This window comes from Labrus mixtus, chromosome 23 (assembly GCF_963584025.1).
Source record: "Labrus mixtus chromosome 23, fLabMix1.1, whole genome shotgun sequence".
Classification (NCBI taxonomy): domain Eukaryota; kingdom Metazoa; phylum Chordata; class Actinopteri; order Labriformes; family Labridae; genus Labrus; species Labrus mixtus.
In genome coordinates, this window is record NC_083634.1 from 11,436,035 (window position 1) to 11,453,153 (window position 17,119).

Here is a 17,119-nt window from a genome sequence, read left to right on the forward strand (position 1 = left end):
GGGGTCAGAAGATACAGTTAAGTAGACTGATGTCCAAATGAGAAGCTTTTTGAGTCTCTCTGTGATGTATTTGGTACCAAAAAGATTTTTTAAAAAAGAATTTAAAAAATACAACAAGCACAGAAATGAAAGAAGAGACTCACAAAGTAGTAGAAAGCGTTTCATATAACAGACACGGCACCTTAGTGAGGTCACAGATCCGCAGAAGGTCGTTCTGGGCCCGCCCACCATACACCCGCTCACGTTCCCGGGCTACATCGATATCCTCTTCCTCTTCGGATAATGACTTCGCTGTAATGAGCCTGGCAATGAGAAGTCAACCACAGTTAACACAACACCCCTCGTTAAAATTAACATGAACTCGCAGGACAAATTATCTCGGTCAAAGTTTAAGCACGGTGAAACTATCTCTGCAATTTTCATAAATAATAGAAGCTGCGGGCATTAGTAACCACAGCAACCAAGCTTTTAAAGTAAGTAAACACTGGAGCGGGTAGTGTTTGCTGAACAGATTCAAGATGCAACAGATGTTTTACATTAACTAAATATGCAGGACATTACTGATTCAAATGGAGGAACTAGGAGGGGAAATACTTACCTTTATTGAGAACATGGACAAGAGTTACAACAGCATGAGCAAGCATTGCCAGGCCACTTTCACATTTACAAACGTAATGGGATTTTCCATTATTTCAACTAACACTTAGGAGTTCATTCACAATGGCTAAAGAGATGTTGATGATGTCATACCCTGAGTGCCTTTCCATTTGCTTTTTAATTTATCATTCATTCACTTTTTATTATTTCTACGTTTTTTATCGTTCCCCCCCCCCCCCACACACTTTACTCTCCCCTCAATTCATAAATACCATTTCCTTTTCTCATTTAAAACATATGCTCATGACAATTATTCATGACATAATGCTTTTCTTTTTTTTCCCCCAATGCTTTAACTCTTTAAAAAAAAATTACCTGCTGTTGATAACTCATTCACTTGCACTATATAAAGTCTGGTATATACATTTTTCTCTGATTTTTGTGGTCTTGTATACTTTGTCTTTATCCGTTTTGCTGTTGTCTTTGCAAAGGATTTTGTTGAAGATTGGATATAAGCCATCTTTTTTTTTTTTTTTAAAGATTGAAGATATTTGGGGCTTCTTCTGCCCTCATTGGAGAGATAGAACAGTGGATAGAGTCTGAAATCAGGGAGGGAGAGAGAGCGGGGAATGACATGCAGGAAAGGAGTCACAGATTGGATTCGAACCTGGGCTGCCCGCTTGGAGGACTACAACCACTGCGCCACCAGCGCTCCCATTAGTCATCTTTTTATTAATCATTCCTGTACAGCACTCACTTCTTACACTAATGATAATAATAATGAACAAACAGTTGTTAACTGTCAGTTTTACCTGGGTTTGCAGAAGAACTTGTACTGGATGAGGATTGTGAGGGTGAACATGATGACTCCCTGGATGGACATGGCCAAAAGGTTTTTTCCCACCATATCCCAACTGAGTGGATCCTTGAAACGGTTTTCTCCTGAAAAGAAGATAGGAAGAGAAAGAAGAGAAACAATTAAAAAAAATCTGGTATTAAAGTCAATACACACAGAGGAAGGTAAGTCATTAAACACATCATTACTGTGTGTCATTTCCTGTTAATTTCAAGTCCTTATCTACGAGCTCAGAAGACGATTTAGCAGAATCTTTGTCAAAACAAAAAGGAATTAGCAGATGTGTGTTCTCCTTCATTGCCAGCCAAATACGTCTTTGTCAAAAGTTTGAGCTGGTATTTGTCGGCACTTTGAAGTGTTTTGGAGACATAATCATTGGTGAGAGCAAGCAGTTAAGATGCCACTTAGCCTTCAAATGCAAAGTGTAAAAAAAATAAAATACAAATTGCTGTCACAAATGTCGTGAGAAAATCACTGGTGTCCTGTACTGTCTATGTAAAAGCCTGTCGCGGCTTATAAACACGCAAGTAAACTGGCGACAGCCCCACCGCACTTTAATCATCGTCAACGCGCCTCTCTCAGCTTCTACAACCCTCGAGCCCGAGGGGGCAGAGTAAGAACCCCCCCCTGAAAAAAAAAAAGAAGAAGAGCGCTTTTATTCTCATTCTCTGGTAAATAGCCCCCTCTCCACGCTGGCCCTTTTAGCTTGTGATTGCTTTTCTCTTTCTGCTCTCCGCCGCCACCGCAAATGATTCCTCAAAACGCTATTTCCTGCTCCATCTCTCCACGGGTAAGACTCCTCTTCCTCTTTCATGTGGCTCTTTTGCCTCTTGACGGCCCTCTCAACCCCTCGACGCCACGTCTGCAACCCGGCCGCCCCCTTTCTCCTGACTGAATTCAACCCACGTAGAGTGAAGAGCTCTAGAGGTCTAGAGTTTTGGGGCTTTGAATTACTGGCGGAACATGCTTGTGGGATAAAGAAACCAGCATTTGAAACATAACTGTATAGTGTCACTTTAAAGAAAAAAGGCATGTTCTTTAAGTGTTTTTAAAGGTCTCACAGATGGGCAAAAGGAATGCAAATAAGCATGCATATGCACATTCAAATAAGTTACTTTATCCAGTGTTCTACCACTATACTGCTAATCCTGTGTGCGTCAGAGTGAGCCAAGGAAATATATTCACCAATGAGATCTTCCAGGTAACACTGAATGTAGGAGAAATGTGTTTAAAAAGAAACATTAAAGCTTGTTAAAATCATGTTAACATAACAGACTTCTTGTCTCCTCATAACAATGAAGCACCTCGATTGAGTTCGTCTTTTTGGACGAAAAAAAATATCTTAAAAGGTAGCAGAATACTCATAATTTGAAGTGTTACCACAAATGCAGTCCACATTGTCACTCCTCAGTTTGGCAGACCTTATCCTTGTTTGAGGAAAATATAATCTCACAAAATGAATCATTAAGAGAGGAGTTTCCCCCCCCCCAAGAGGATTAGTGTTGCTGATAGTGTCGGTGGACTCTTACCAAAACTACTGAAGAGTGTGCCCATGGCCTGGTTCTTGGCCATGTCGATTAGCCCTCTGCCCAGGCAGAAGTGAGGGAATATCAGCAGCACCTGCTTCACGATGTCGTTGATGCGGGACACATTCTGTTCAGGATATCGCACCAACAAAAGAAGAAAAAAAAAACACTCAACATACAAATTGGTGGCATGTAAAAGCTTTGACTCTTTAAGCCCTGCTTGGGAATTAGCCAGCACAAGCCCGATGTGTCGACTCGGCAACTTGACTCAGCAGGGCCGGCGGGGCAAGAACTTTGGAATCACCCTTGACGCAAGCGTGGCTAATTAACAAACATCCTGTGTCATCATCTGCATGCTGCGCTGTTGTGTTGTGGGGCGTCGAATGGCAAGCTGAGGGAGCGCGGGGCGCCTGAGTTCATCCTTGCCGTTTGATGTCGGAATTTAGCAACCGTTAGGGAGCACGCCGTGTGATCTGTGAAGAGTGCACGCATACAGTATGTGTAAACACAAAAGTGAAGAGGTGGTGCTCAGGTAAGCAGATGTTCTTAAAACCGCAACTGAGGGGTAGAAGGAGCACCCAGGGACGCAAAAGACAAAGCTAAAGAAAAACAACCTGCAGGCACTCTGCATGTGTCTGCGTGCTTTTCTTCTGTCTAATAGTGCATCAAGAAGAAAGAGACTGACACAAACAAACACAAAGCTAAAGCACATTGATTCATATGGCATACATTAAGAGCTAGTCTTATCTTTACGGGGCATTCTTGAGCACAACTTCTTGACCAAATTGTCTCTTTCTCCTTTTTTTTCCTGAGGCTACAAATCATTGGAAGCCCCAGTGAAAAAGGTGAAACGGAAATAACTCATTAGGTGAAGACACAATGGACAGAGCTGTGATGAACGGGCTCAAATAAAGGGGGAAGCGCACTAAGTCAGAAAGGGAGGGAAGGGGGGAGAGAAGGGGGAGAGGCAGAGAGAGTGAAGACAAAATATTTCTATGTTTGGCGCTGCTCGACGCTCAAAAGACAGATCATGCATTATGCATACTGCTTCATTGCAGCAAAGTCTTCAAAGCTCTTGCATACATGGAGGGAGGATATAAATTCATCATTTCTGTTTTTTTTTTTTTTTTTTTTTTTGTCATGCCCGAGCAAAGAGTAGGTGGAAAGGGAGAGGCAGTGCATCTTGTTAAAGCTGTGCGCATGATTACTAGATGATGGTGATTATTGTCACAGTATGTATTCACTGAGTTTGTAACTGCTGTGTAATGTATGAGTTTCATTGAATATGCTCTCAGTTTGCGGTTGAGGAAAAGTGTATGCACATTGTAAGTCGTCAGGACTTAAATCGTATCAGCTTTAAAGATAATTTCCTCACATAAATTAGCCAGATGTCCGCTTATATTTCAAAGGAAGAAGTTAAAAAAACATTTTTTAAGAGGCTTTTTGTTGGTCTGGTGAAGTTAAACTAGAGGATTTATACCACTACATGTAAGTTAATACCAGTTAGCTTCGTATTTACAGAGCAAACAAGGAAAAGCAGCACAGCTCCAGCTGAAGGTAGTAAAATCCATCAAACAGCACCTCTAAAGCTCACTAATTGACGATGTATCTTTTGTAAGTCACTTCCTGGAACCTTAGCTGGTTCCTCGGCAACAGTCCCCCAGCAACTGATTCCAGCCAAGAAGTAGTCAATACCATGGACCCACATGAAACAACTAATTGCTGTTTGTACACCTGAGTCTTTGGAAGAAAAAAGAAAAAAGAAGCACATATATATCATGCTAACGAGGGAGCTTTAGAGTGACTGCGAGCCAGTTTCGCTCCCTTTTTAGACGGAGCCCGATTAGCTGTTTCCAGTTTTCATGCTAGGTGAAGCTACCTCTCTGTAAGAAAACAAATAAGCCTTCTGGTGTATTGACGCACTTTTGTTATTTCTCCAGTTATTTTTGGGGGACTTTTTTTTTTTGTCTTTTGTTAGATGGGACAGCTGAAGAGAGACAGGGAATGGTGGGAGGAAAGAGTAGGGGATGAAATGCAGCAAAGGGCAGAGGTTGGATTCAAACCCACAGCCGCTGCGATGAGGACTGTAGCCTCTGTGCATGGGACGCACGATATAACCACTAGGCTATGGGCGCTCCCTTTTAATACCTTTTTTTCCATTTAAAAAGTAGTCTGTCCTATTAACCGGTTCAGCCAATATATCAGTGTTGAATGCTGAAGGTAATTTTAGGGCACTATCACCCATCCAAAGCTATGACATGGACATGAGCCATGACCGTAGCTGCAGCTGCCACTAGCGTCCACTGCACACAACCTAACGTGATGGAAAATTCACCCCTGATTCATCGTGTGGTGTAAGCAGCCTCTTCACAGATTTCTATCCATTTGACTCGAGGCCATCTTCATATGAAAATTTAAATAAATAAAGCAGTTGCAGTCATGTGGAAGAATCTTGCCTTTCTTTAAGTATTTGTATTTACATCTCACTGTTGTACACATCACATAACAAAAAGAAGAAACCAATACTATCTTCTCCCCTTGTGGCAAATCACACAGTTATGTTTCAGATCAAAAGGGCGCACACACACACACACACACACATTGTGAGTTGATTTTTTTTTTTTTTTTTTTGCACGGGTAGGTGGTCACTGGCCTAGTTTCTCTCAGGCAGATTTGAGAGCGTGATGAAAGGGCGTCATTGATCATGATGTCAAAGCAAACCTTCAGATGTCCGGCAATGTGTTCGACAATAATTCATCACGGCTTTTATCTACATTTACACATTTGCCTGGAGACTAAAAGGGTATAAAAGAAACAAATTATAAGGAGTGGAAGCAGCTCTAAATATAGAAAGATGCATCGCTTTCATCAATCCATACATCAGTGTCCATTATATTCATCATAAAGTTACAGATCAGACTTTTGACTGTTGTTTTAAAGTGATGCAATGAATAACAAACTGCTTACACTAGGAGGACATGTGAGCTGAGGTACATTAAAGTGTGTTTATGACTCCTTATGCTAACTTTTTTTCTACTTTAATAAAAATAATAATAATTTATTGATCCCGCGAGGGGAAATTCGTTTTTTACACTCTGTCTAGTTATCATGCTACACAAACACAGGCCCGAAATACACACACATGCACAAACAGGATCCTATGGACATGCACTAATGGAGAGGTCTCAGAGTGAGGGGGCTGCCCACAGCGGGCGCTCCTGAGCTGGTGGGGGGGGGGGGGGGGGGTTGGGTGCCTTGCTCAAGGGCACCTCGGCAGTGCTCAGGAAGTGGACTGGCACCTCTTCAGCTACCAGACCAATTTCCGGACTTGGTCCGTGCTGGGACTTGAACCGCTGACCCTCCGATTCCCAACCCAAGTCCCTACAGACTGAGCTACTGCCGCAAATTATGAATTCATACTTAATAAAAGTAAGCTAGCTGGATTTAAAAAACGGAAATAAGGACCATTTATGCGCGCCAGTCCGTTGCATAAAATAAACTTCTATCTAAGGAGAAGGATGTTTATACCATTTTTTGAATAACTGTCAGTAAGTATTTAATGTCCAACAAACATTTATACTCTAGATGTTGGCAAACAATGTAATGATCCAGTACACACAGGCACTTGGCATGTGATTCACTCAAGGCCTCTCTGTTCATTATATTCAATGCAACGTATACGTATACAGAGATGAAGACAGTTAAGTAAATAAACAACAGCTACGACCTTGGCTGAATGCGGCCCACCTGGAGAGATGCGGTGAAAGCGAGACTTCATTTGAGATCGATACATGAAATAACATATTCTTCTGACTGGGCGTTCATCAAAAGAGATCTAGGAGGCTCCAAGTCGGGGGGGGGGGGGGGGGGGGGGATGATGAAATGCCGGACAATTTCCCTCCTTACGTTCCTGCTCATGTGCCCATAAATCTTTTTCAAATGGTTTTGAAGGTGGTATAGCCTGCGAGGCGCTTATCTGACCCATATCGCTACTTATGCTTATTCCCGCAGCACAGCTTCATTCATAATGCCTGGAATCACAATGAGAGCAGACACACACAATATAGGGCTCAAAGACTCCTGTTAGATACTTTCTAGAGGTGATATTCATGTTTTTTTCAAGCTGGTGTAGTTCTTGTGGGAAGACTGAAGCTCTACCAAGCAGCTGACAGACACATTTTGGGGACATTGGGGACATTGTGTGCCATGTCGTTTTATTGTTTGGATTCTTATGTTGTTGGGTTTTAAATTTTTTTGTGTTTTTATGTTGATGGGGTTCTTTTTATGTTGTTTGAGTATCGTAGTTTGGGTTCTTCTGTTTGCGGCGGTCGGTATGGTGTTTGGGTTCCTTTGCCTCAGCTTGTTTTTTAAGGTTCTATATAAATGAAGTCACTCTGTAGTCGGACTATACTAGCAGATTTAATAAAAGGAGTGGAGAGGAAATGAAAAAATCAGAACCTCTTGCTTTTGTTATGAAAAGGACAACATAAAAACCTAAGCCTTTGATTCCTAATATAAATATCTAATCGACAATAACGGCTGCTTGATTTTGCACGATGCTTCCAGTTACACTGTAGAAGTTAGCTCGTACCTGGCCGCATTGCTACACGTTGACGCTCATCTTGAAAAGTCTATATGTGGTTATCTGTGAGCGGCACGTGGTGGAGGTATCGACTCAGGCACTGCTCCAAGCCTACAAGGCAGGCTGGGATTGATGCAATCCACAGGGAGCTGGACAGTTCCTGAAGGGATGAAAATCTCCCATCGGTCTCGAGACAAAACTGGGGCACAGAGTCTGTACCACAGCAGCTCTTCTCTCGCACCCTTTATTTTGACTTTTTCTCCAGGAGAGAAATAAAAAAAATGGTGCTGTGCCCACGAGGGATCTGGATTCAAGCCTTGCCTGAAAAACGGAGAACAGATCGAAAGCCTGTAGCTTTACTTTTGAGCGACGTTGTTTAACTAATGCCACCGCTGAGGAGTCTCAAAATGATAAGAGGAAGCTTTGAAACGGCAGGATCGTGAAAAGGAGAAGACTGGATTGAGCTGTCATGTGTAGGATCTGCCCTTTTTTTTTTCTATCTGGGGCACACCGGGGCACTGTCGTATCTACGTTCTATCTTTTCCTGTAAAGAGTCTGTTCCATGGAGATATCTCCTTTGAACAGGGCACATGTGGAAACCTGGAGAGTTGTAACATTTGGTGATTGATGTCAGCCTGTCAGGCTCTGTTATCGGTTGTGAAATCAAGTCAGATTAGCAGAATTATCATATACGTACCTCTGTCCCTGTCAAGTCTCAGAGACACTATCTATGTCCCTAATGCCTTGAACAAGAGAAGAGCACAATAAATCCGTCTCTTTGTGCTGCAATTGGCATCGTAGTGGCCATTAAATTATCACCAATGGCACTTTTTATGAGTAGCACACTCAACTAAGAGTGTATCAATAAATAAAGAGAATGTGGAGGCAACAAAATGGCAACAATGACATTCTTGGAGGTGAGACGTGCCAGACGAAAAGTACAAATTGTTAATGAATGCATGATAATGAAATCAAAATGCAAATGAGGCAGCTTCGTTAGGAGATGGAAAACATCCCATGCCATCGCCGGGTTTGTCGCCGGAGGAAACATCGAGACGGAGGCAGGCGCGTCGGAGGGGACTGAGTATGCAGAGAGAGTCATAACACTCTGTCTGCAGTGCCGACCTGGAGCCGTGGGAGACATTCTGTTGAAGCATCCCATGTATAAGCAGCTCGTCAGAAACAGAGACACAGTTTTGTCTGTTGACAAGGAACGAGTGATCAGCAGGAGGCTACAAAACGTGAAGTGAAAAAAAAAGTGTGGATGATGGTATGCTAATCGTGCAAACAACAATTATGTCTACCACTCAAATTAGACTTATTTAGTTCAGGGAACAAACCAAAGAGTATTTGTATCAACAGTACCTTTAAGCTGCTGAAGTCTTTCTATCGAGAGCTGAATACTCAGAATGGACCAGTTTCTCCTTTTCTTCTTAAAATATGATTTAAATAATAATCCAAAAGTAAAATGACTGACAGTCAACATCCGCCCCTCACTCTCCTCCAAAGGTCTCCATTTCTTATGCATCTCTTTTCTGGTGTCTTTGTCTTTTGATTCCCCGGAGACTGAAGCAGCTTGCAGTTAAAATGAACACTTGCTGAAAGATGGATGAGGAAAGTTCTCCGAAGACCCTATTCTCACCAAACGATTAAGCATTAAAGAGAATAGGGAAAATAAATCCTTTGAAAAATCCTTGAGAGGATAAAGGAAATATATTAAAAGTTAGAACAGGTGGGTACACACACTCCACCCACAAGCGTATGGAAGTTTCTGCTTGGAGAACACAGAGTGTTTATGTATGATTCATGTCAATTAGCCATTCACTGGTATAGCTTCAAAATCCATTTTTTATGCTGCTTGGGGAGCCTGAATGCCTGCCTCTGCTGTTTGACAGGGACTATGTAGTCCAATTATGCATGTACTGTATATGAGTCTCTCTGGATTTTATACAGTATGTATATCTATATATATGTGTAAGTCTATGTGTGTGACTGCCACTTACATCATCATCAAAGAGCTCCATTACAAAAGTGGCCACGCTGCCATTAATACCGATGAAGAGGTTGATACAGGTGAGCACCACGTAGGCTGTGCTGGGAACACTGAAGATGAAGGAGGCGGGGTACATCATGGGGGTGATAGACCACCTGCAAGAAAAAAAGACAGTGTCACACAAACAAGACACGGATGACAAATAAGTCAACTCCTGACCTGATCTAACATTAATACTTTTGAGAAATTTGATTTGAAAATGAAGGAGATCTTAAGGAACACAACCTGATTATTTCACCACCAGTGTTTATGTGACAGCTAAGTAGCAGAAAATACACCACCTCAAATTCATAATAGAAGATTAATAGGCCAGGGGCTGCCGTTTCATGGCATCACAAGCCTCTTCTGATCATTTGCATGCATCCTGAGTGACCCATAAAAACACAGCTGAACAGTAAATGCCAACCACTCTTGGCCTGCAGTAGCTCAGTATTAGAGGTATGGAGAAACAACAGATATTCAGCATGATATAGTCAGGCATGCACTAAAGCAGTTAAAACAGATCAAAGGGCCAAAGAACGTAGCCTCCACGGCGTGGTCTGTGGAAGTTACAAAACAAGTCTGAATGTATTTTAATCAGAAATAATGTTACATGTTCATATCACACGTTAAATTAAATGCTCTGTGACTTAAACTTTGATAATCCATGGAGTATGTGTATCAAACAAACATATAAGCATAAAAAGAATCATAAAAAACACAGCTGCAGGAAATGTAATGGCCACCAGGAAGTCTCCCCTTCTCTGGGCGAGCACCCTTGGCAGCAAGAACTGGATTTGGCCAGATGTATTTAGCTGAGTCTGTAATTTCGCTTTTGCCAGACAAAACATATTCAAGGTTTCTGATAGGTGTGGTCACAGCTTCAGGATGACATCGTGGGGACATATGATTGGTTTTTAATGATAAAATACTGATTGGGCAAAATGTCAAAAGAGCTGTCAGCTTCAATGAGTAGACAGGAAGTACACCATACAGTACACAGTATACACTGGATGTTAAGGAACAGTGTAGAATTAGCCAGATTTAGAACTTACTGTCAGTGTTAAAATGCCATGAATATAATATAATAACATTTCAGGTCATCTTTTCTACTCACCCATACAAAACGAGCAGCAGGATCAAAGCTGGCAGGTTAGCAGGAGAAACGTAGGCTTTTTGTTGGAAGCAGAGGAAGATCACGATCACAATCAGGCAGGGTACGACGTAGTTACACTGTCAGAACAAACACAGGGGCACAATACACTGAGGAAAAAATACAAGAAATCTACCTTTAATGTCGTCATTAATGTCTCCAAGGTTAGCTTCTTAATCCTTGCTGACTTTTTTTCTCATTTTTACAGACTATCAGAAAGGATGTGTGATTATAGAATCTATAATGTGTTTACTAAGACTGATAAGTAGTTTATAGTTGATTCAGTATAAAAATGATTTTATTGTGTTTTTGATATTCCATGTAGCTCTTTTATAGAACAAACACGGTGTTTTCCACCGGGTGTATCGAGAAACAAGGAAACATGAAAAATTACACAAGAATATTAAGGAGCTTTCACCGTGGATCTCTGCCATATTCTTATTGTGGACAGAGCATGCATGACAATGCAGACAGCTTCAGGCTACAATCGTTAGAGCAGCTCCTTGGGTACATTTGTCTCCCGGTCAGACAGTATTTATCCACCGTAATGATGAGCATCCTAATGCCATTTCTTTTACCAAAGATACCTGATAAAATGTTTACTTCAACTGTGCCCTGGGGAGACTGCGAGTGAGCCTGTTGAGCGTAACCAGCTGCAGCATTCCGTGTCGATAATGACGCCTCAGTCAATAACTGCTGCTCGGGCAGAGCTTCTCCCAGAAGCATCAGTGTGAAAGCTATATTATCAATTATACGGGACTGAGGTGATTTTCATACATAACCTCAGGATGGGAAAAACCTCCAAAATACAAGGAGACTTCACTGAGGTAAAATGAGGCCTTTGGCATAAATAAACTACATTTGAGCATGTTTGGTGAGATTGCTTTGTGCATGCTAAAAAAAAGGGGCGATGCTAAAATGTACCAACAGGTGTTTTTTTTTTGTTTTTTTTATCAAGAAAGGGGGTGATATGGCAGCGTGATGGAGTATGTTCTTACCATATCCCAGGCAAAGTTTGCCAACCAGTACACAGTGGGGTTTACGCCGCTCACAAACTGCAGATGCTTGGCTTTGTTCACCCTCTCCTGGATGAGGAAGAGGACGAAGCTGGCTGGGATGAAGGACATGGCAAAGATAACGCAGATGGACACCACGACGTCGGTGGAGGATGTGGCTCTGCGATTCAAAAGGGAGAACGGCAAAACAGGAAGTCATTAGCGAGACTTAAAAAAGAACCAAAGAACACAGTGGAGATGAAACTTGTGAACACAGGTGTTTTTGGATGATGTGAAATATCCTTTTTGGTGTGAGCAAAACAGTGTCAAAATGGAAATGAGTTCACACGTTTGCTCTGTTAATGATCAAACTGTTTCCAGTGGGTTTACATGTGCTAAAATATGTAAGCACTAACTTCTGTACATCACACATCTTTATGGAATACAAAACTGTAACTAAATTAAAATCTAAATTAAAGTGTTTCATGCCTCCTATGAAACTGACTGAAGTCAGTGATTGAAGTGTTGTATTTGCAGAATTCATACATTTTTTTAATAGGGTGACTCATCCTTTGCCTTTTCATTATAGAAAATGAAAAGTTGAGTTTTAGTTAAAAAGAAGATCAATGGTTCTCTTGTTGCAAAGGATACAAGGTCGAGCAAAAATGGAGAAGCAATGTTTTGCTCATTTTCTGTAATGTTATGGGCACACTGTATGTATTATTCTGCAATGTTTGGGTGAATTTCAACACATTTAGTTACAAAACATCCTACATTTGACAGAATATTCTGCTTTTTTTTTAGTATTGATGACTTAATGAGACAAGTGTCGCCTACTTTCTCTGGCATGGGTTCAAATATAACAAAACACTTTTAAAAGCACATTAGGCTTCAAAAACCATGATATGCCATTATGCCCGGTTCAGTAATCGTAGCTCTTGTTGGTGTCTTGGTTGGTTGGTTGGTTGGTTGGTTGGTAGCCACAACCTCAAAAGGTAAAAGCCGCCATTTTTCATGTATGTTTGTTTCTCCTCCACGATTTTAACCTCCATTTCAAAGACTCTTATTCATGCGGTCAAAGCTTTGAAAACGTCCTTCGTTGTGAACGCTCCATTAGCGTTGTATAAAAATGTGCTGTCCTTCCTTAACCCCCGTCGTCATCCTCAACCCTCCGCCCCGCCCTGCGATTAGCTCTCACAAGACTTCCTGTTGTGTAATTAGCATATTAAATGAGTCACCCTGTGTGGCTACATGGCTGTATTTATCGTGGCCAACCAGACACAATTAGCGCTCATAAATAAAACAATACACTGCAGTGGGTACCATTTCTACAGGTTTTATACGGCCGGGTGCTCCGGGTGGGTGGGAGAGTCTGATCTAACCCTGAATTTTTGAAGCTGTGTAATTGCTGTGAAGAAGAGGACAAGCAATCTGCTAATTAACTAATAATGCAAGAGCAAGAAAGATGAGCAGTGGGAGCAAAGCCTTACAGAATGTGTTGCTTTGCTTTGCTTTTTTTTTTTTTAATGAGGAGGGCTGCAGGGCAAAGCCTGAAATGTGATAGAGGCGCAGGGCTGAAAGCACCAGATAATTATCAAGTGTAAGGCTGCAGGCACAACATGCAGGATGATGTTTGTATTATGTAGTATTATGTAATAAAGTAGAAACCATGTCAATGGAAAAACTGAACTGCATATGATTTAAATATGGGATGTTCTGCACATAATGCACAGAATTTACAAGCACTAATTATTCACATTATCCAAATCCAAAGCATAAGAAGTGACATTACTGTCAGTTGCCACGTTGATATTTTTGAGCAGTAAAGATGTGATGTATTGATCTCTGTTATTGAGTGTGACCTTTGTAAAGGCAAGAGAGGAAATCAGAGCAGTGCAATGTTTTTTTTTTGCTTGAGTTAAGTTGAGGGATGAGGAAACATCACTTTACTGTTCACCTGCATATTGTTTTTTACAAGTTGTTGGCTCCTGTCCAAACTTGCATTTGGAATTGGCCGTGAAGTGTACTAGAGGGGAGTGTTAATTGAAATTAGCCGGTGCAGTGCAACTTTTTGGTGTCCAAACCCTGGCGATGTAATTAGAGATGAATTATCATCAATGGAACAGCTTCAGCAATGGTCGCTCCTTAAAATGTAGGAGGTGTCAATGAGAAGCAATACGTCATTTTTAAGGGTGATTATCACTTAAATTCCATAGAAGCAGTTTTCATTAGGGCAGCAGTGGTAGGGATTCAGAGTGTAAACAGACATGTACATTACACACTACATTACAATTCTGACTACTCCGTATAGCAGAGAGACTTTGAAAACCAAAAAAGACACAACAAAAAGGAGGCATTTTAACATTAACGTCTTACAAAATACCTCCGTCTCTTGCTGTTGTTAAACTTTCTTTTGACAAAATGAGCTCTAACTTTGTCTGCTGATGAGTTGGTGCAGATAACATATTGTTGGGTTCTTTGATCGGACCTTTTGGCTGCTGAAGAGTACCAATGTGGGTCCAAAAACTTTTTTAAAAATAGAAGTAAGAAGAGGCTTAAAACTTAGTGTTTAGTTCTCTATTCAAGAAGTCTTCTACTTACCCCATCCTGTTCTGTGACCTGCACACTTTTTCAACAATGACAGAGTGTCCAAGCTAATCTGGGAATCGCACTTTATAAATTGTAGTGGTCACAGTGTACACAGAGAGGCGGAGAGGGAAAAGAGGCTAATCCTGAATCTACCGTCGGAAGCCGATCGTAATTATCTCCCAACCCCGGTGCAGCCTCGCTCTCTAACTCAGGGCTGTCGTCCGCACCTGATCACTACATAAATACCTGACTGAGGATCAGGTAGGAGCAGCGGCGGAGGACAGGATAAAACTGCTTCTTTGTGGTGATTGGTGGCAGCCACTGAATTGCCTGTATAATGTCAGGAGTTGTGGTTATGGCCCTGCATGGTAATGTCCTTCAGTGGGAACAATTCCAGCTGCTTTGCATTAAAAGTGTTGATCACGATGACGTCTTAGAGCAAAAAAATAAATAAATAAATAAAATCAACGACAGATAACGTTGAGGATCACGTACCAGCTCATAATCACAAAACAAAACAGAGCAGAGTACACAGAGAGCAGTCAGATCCATATGTTGGGATTTAGCAGGTCATTAATCTCCCGCTCTCATGGGGAGCTGATCTCTAGCGGGTGCTGGGATAAGGCCAGAGAAAAAACATTTTTTATATCCTCGCAAAGGGGGCTCCCATGGGACTCCAAATCTGTGCATACTCAAACAAATCCACGATCTATCCCTCTATCTATCTATCTATCCCTCTATCTATCTATCCATCTGTCTTACACTTTCTATTGAGTCGTCTTTAACTCATCTGTTCTCCCTTTGTCTGTGGCTGTCTCCGCTTCTCTTTCTGACACTCATTCACTCCTGCCCTTCTCACTCCGCGTGGTTTCTCTCGGTTCCCCCGGTAGCCGTTAGTTTCCCTCTCCAGAAAATCAAAAATCATGTCCTCCGACAAGAAGAAAATGTTAAGTCGCTACCCTTCACATTAAGATTTGGAAAATTGCAGATGCAGGATAAACTCTGAACCCAACAGAACACTATATTTCTGCACTTTTGCTTAAATTTTGACAGGAGGCGATTTTCATGCAACACCTACCATCTACCCTTTAACCTGAATGATTTTTTGTTCTGATGACTCACATAGCGACGTAGGAGAGCTGTGCCTTGGTGAGGTTCAGAGGGTGATTGGACACGGAGATCCCATACTGACGGGGGTCCTTTCCCGCCGGCAGATTCCCCCTCAGGATGGCGTTGTTGGCCACACTGAGGAAGGATGGCACGCTATGCCAAGCCTGGTTATAGAACCACACCTGCAGAGGTGGAGACAAGCATTAGGGCTAATAGCAGCATGGAGAGCCTTTGTGGTTGCTTTAGATGTCTCCTAGCAACTGCACACGGCATAGGGAAAGTTGGAACATTTTCTGATGGTCAAATAATAGAGAGATTTTAACATGCAGGTTATGAGAAAAGGACATTTCAAAAAGTCATGAGTGAGGAGCAGTGAAAATGATTAATTCTGTTTCCAGCTGCTGCTTATTCTGAAGAAAGGATCGGAGTAAAATATCAAGGACTTAATGTCCACTTCCATTGAATGCATTTTACAAGAGAAAATAATCATTATTGGATCATTATTTGGCAGACCAATCTATTTTCAGGGTAATGTTATGTTAAGCATAAAGGGAAGTCGAGGTCAAAAAGCTCCAGCAACACTTAGTAACACAAACGATCAACTTTACTAGACCGTCGAGTTTCAGCTTGTGGCCTTCATCAGGGTCATGGTGAAATGTGTCAGTCTACTGAAGTTAGTAAAGTCCATCTTCTTACTACAAGTGTCACTGGAGCTTTTTTAACCTTCAAGCCTTTCACTCTCCATACACCTCCACAGTTGGTTAAGTGGTGCCAGAAAAACCTTACTCTGCTTCTTCAGGGGTAAAAGTAAGTAGCAGGAAATGAGAAAAAGACACAAGTTCCTTATTTATTTTTTTGGGGGCTTTTTTGTGCCTTTAATGTAGAGATAGGACAGTGGATAGAGTCAGCAATCAGGGAGAGAGAGAGAGAGAGTGGGGAATGACATGTGGGAAAGGAGCCACAGGCTGGATTTGAACCTGGGCCGCCCAGTTGGAAGACTATAGCCTCCATACATGGGGCGTGCGCACTAACCACTGTGCCACTGCGCCACCAGTGCCCCACAAGTTCCTTATTAAACACATCAATGATGTAATGAATGTTATAAATGAAATAGAAAGATAGGCAGGCCGTTTGAGATTGATACCAGTCAAATTAAAAAAAAAAGCTGAGAAAGTTGCATTGAGCATAAATCCTGAGTATGAGAAATATTTGACTGAAAGGTACACAAATCATAGAACCCCGTGATTGTGTACCACAGATTTCACTGTTAAAATTGTATTTCTTCTTTGATTAGAAAGAAAACACTTTCTGTACTAAATATGGTTCAGGTCATAGGCAGGTTAGAAGCTTCAATACATGACAGAGAAAAAAAAATGTTCATGCTCTGTGTTTCTTTTCTCTTTATATACTTCGTTTCAATCTCTGTTTATTTTCATACAGCATCATGAAATCTAGTCAATTTCATGAAACGCCATGAAACTTTTTGTCCAATTCACGATGAAAAATGGTGGAGTTTGAACCTAAAACTGTACAAAAAAAATGTGACAGAACAAAGTAATGGAGGAAAAAAAAATACCATGGTTAAAAACTTTTCATTGACTTTTTAGACACAGTATATTTTCCAGGATCACATTCGCGGTTCGCACACTTTTGGGTCCCGACCCATCAGCTGAGAACCG

The 17,119-nt window shown here is 41.5% G+C and overlaps 1 protein-coding gene across 1 annotated transcript in view; it reads right to left on the reverse strand.

Annotated features, from left to right (window-relative positions):
• Nucleotides 1-17,119, reverse strand: part of LOC132958271 (phospholipid-transporting ATPase ABCA1-like) — a 149,498-nt gene that overhangs the window by 34,075 nt on the left and 98,304 nt on the right. The window contains exons 36-42 of the mRNA XM_061030999.1: nt 15,453-15,622; nt 11,745-11,922; nt 10,711-10,826; nt 9,565-9,709; nt 2,983-3,106; nt 1,410-1,539; nt 182-302 (exon numbers count right to left, since the gene is read on the reverse strand). Coding sequence (XP_060886982.1) covers nt 182-302; nt 1,410-1,539; nt 2,983-3,106; nt 9,565-9,709; nt 10,711-10,826; nt 11,745-11,922; nt 15,453-15,622 — 984 coding nt within the window. The remainder of the gene's footprint in view (nt 1-181; nt 303-1,409; nt 1,540-2,982; nt 3,107-9,564; nt 9,710-10,710; nt 10,827-11,744; nt 11,923-15,452; nt 15,623-17,119) is intronic.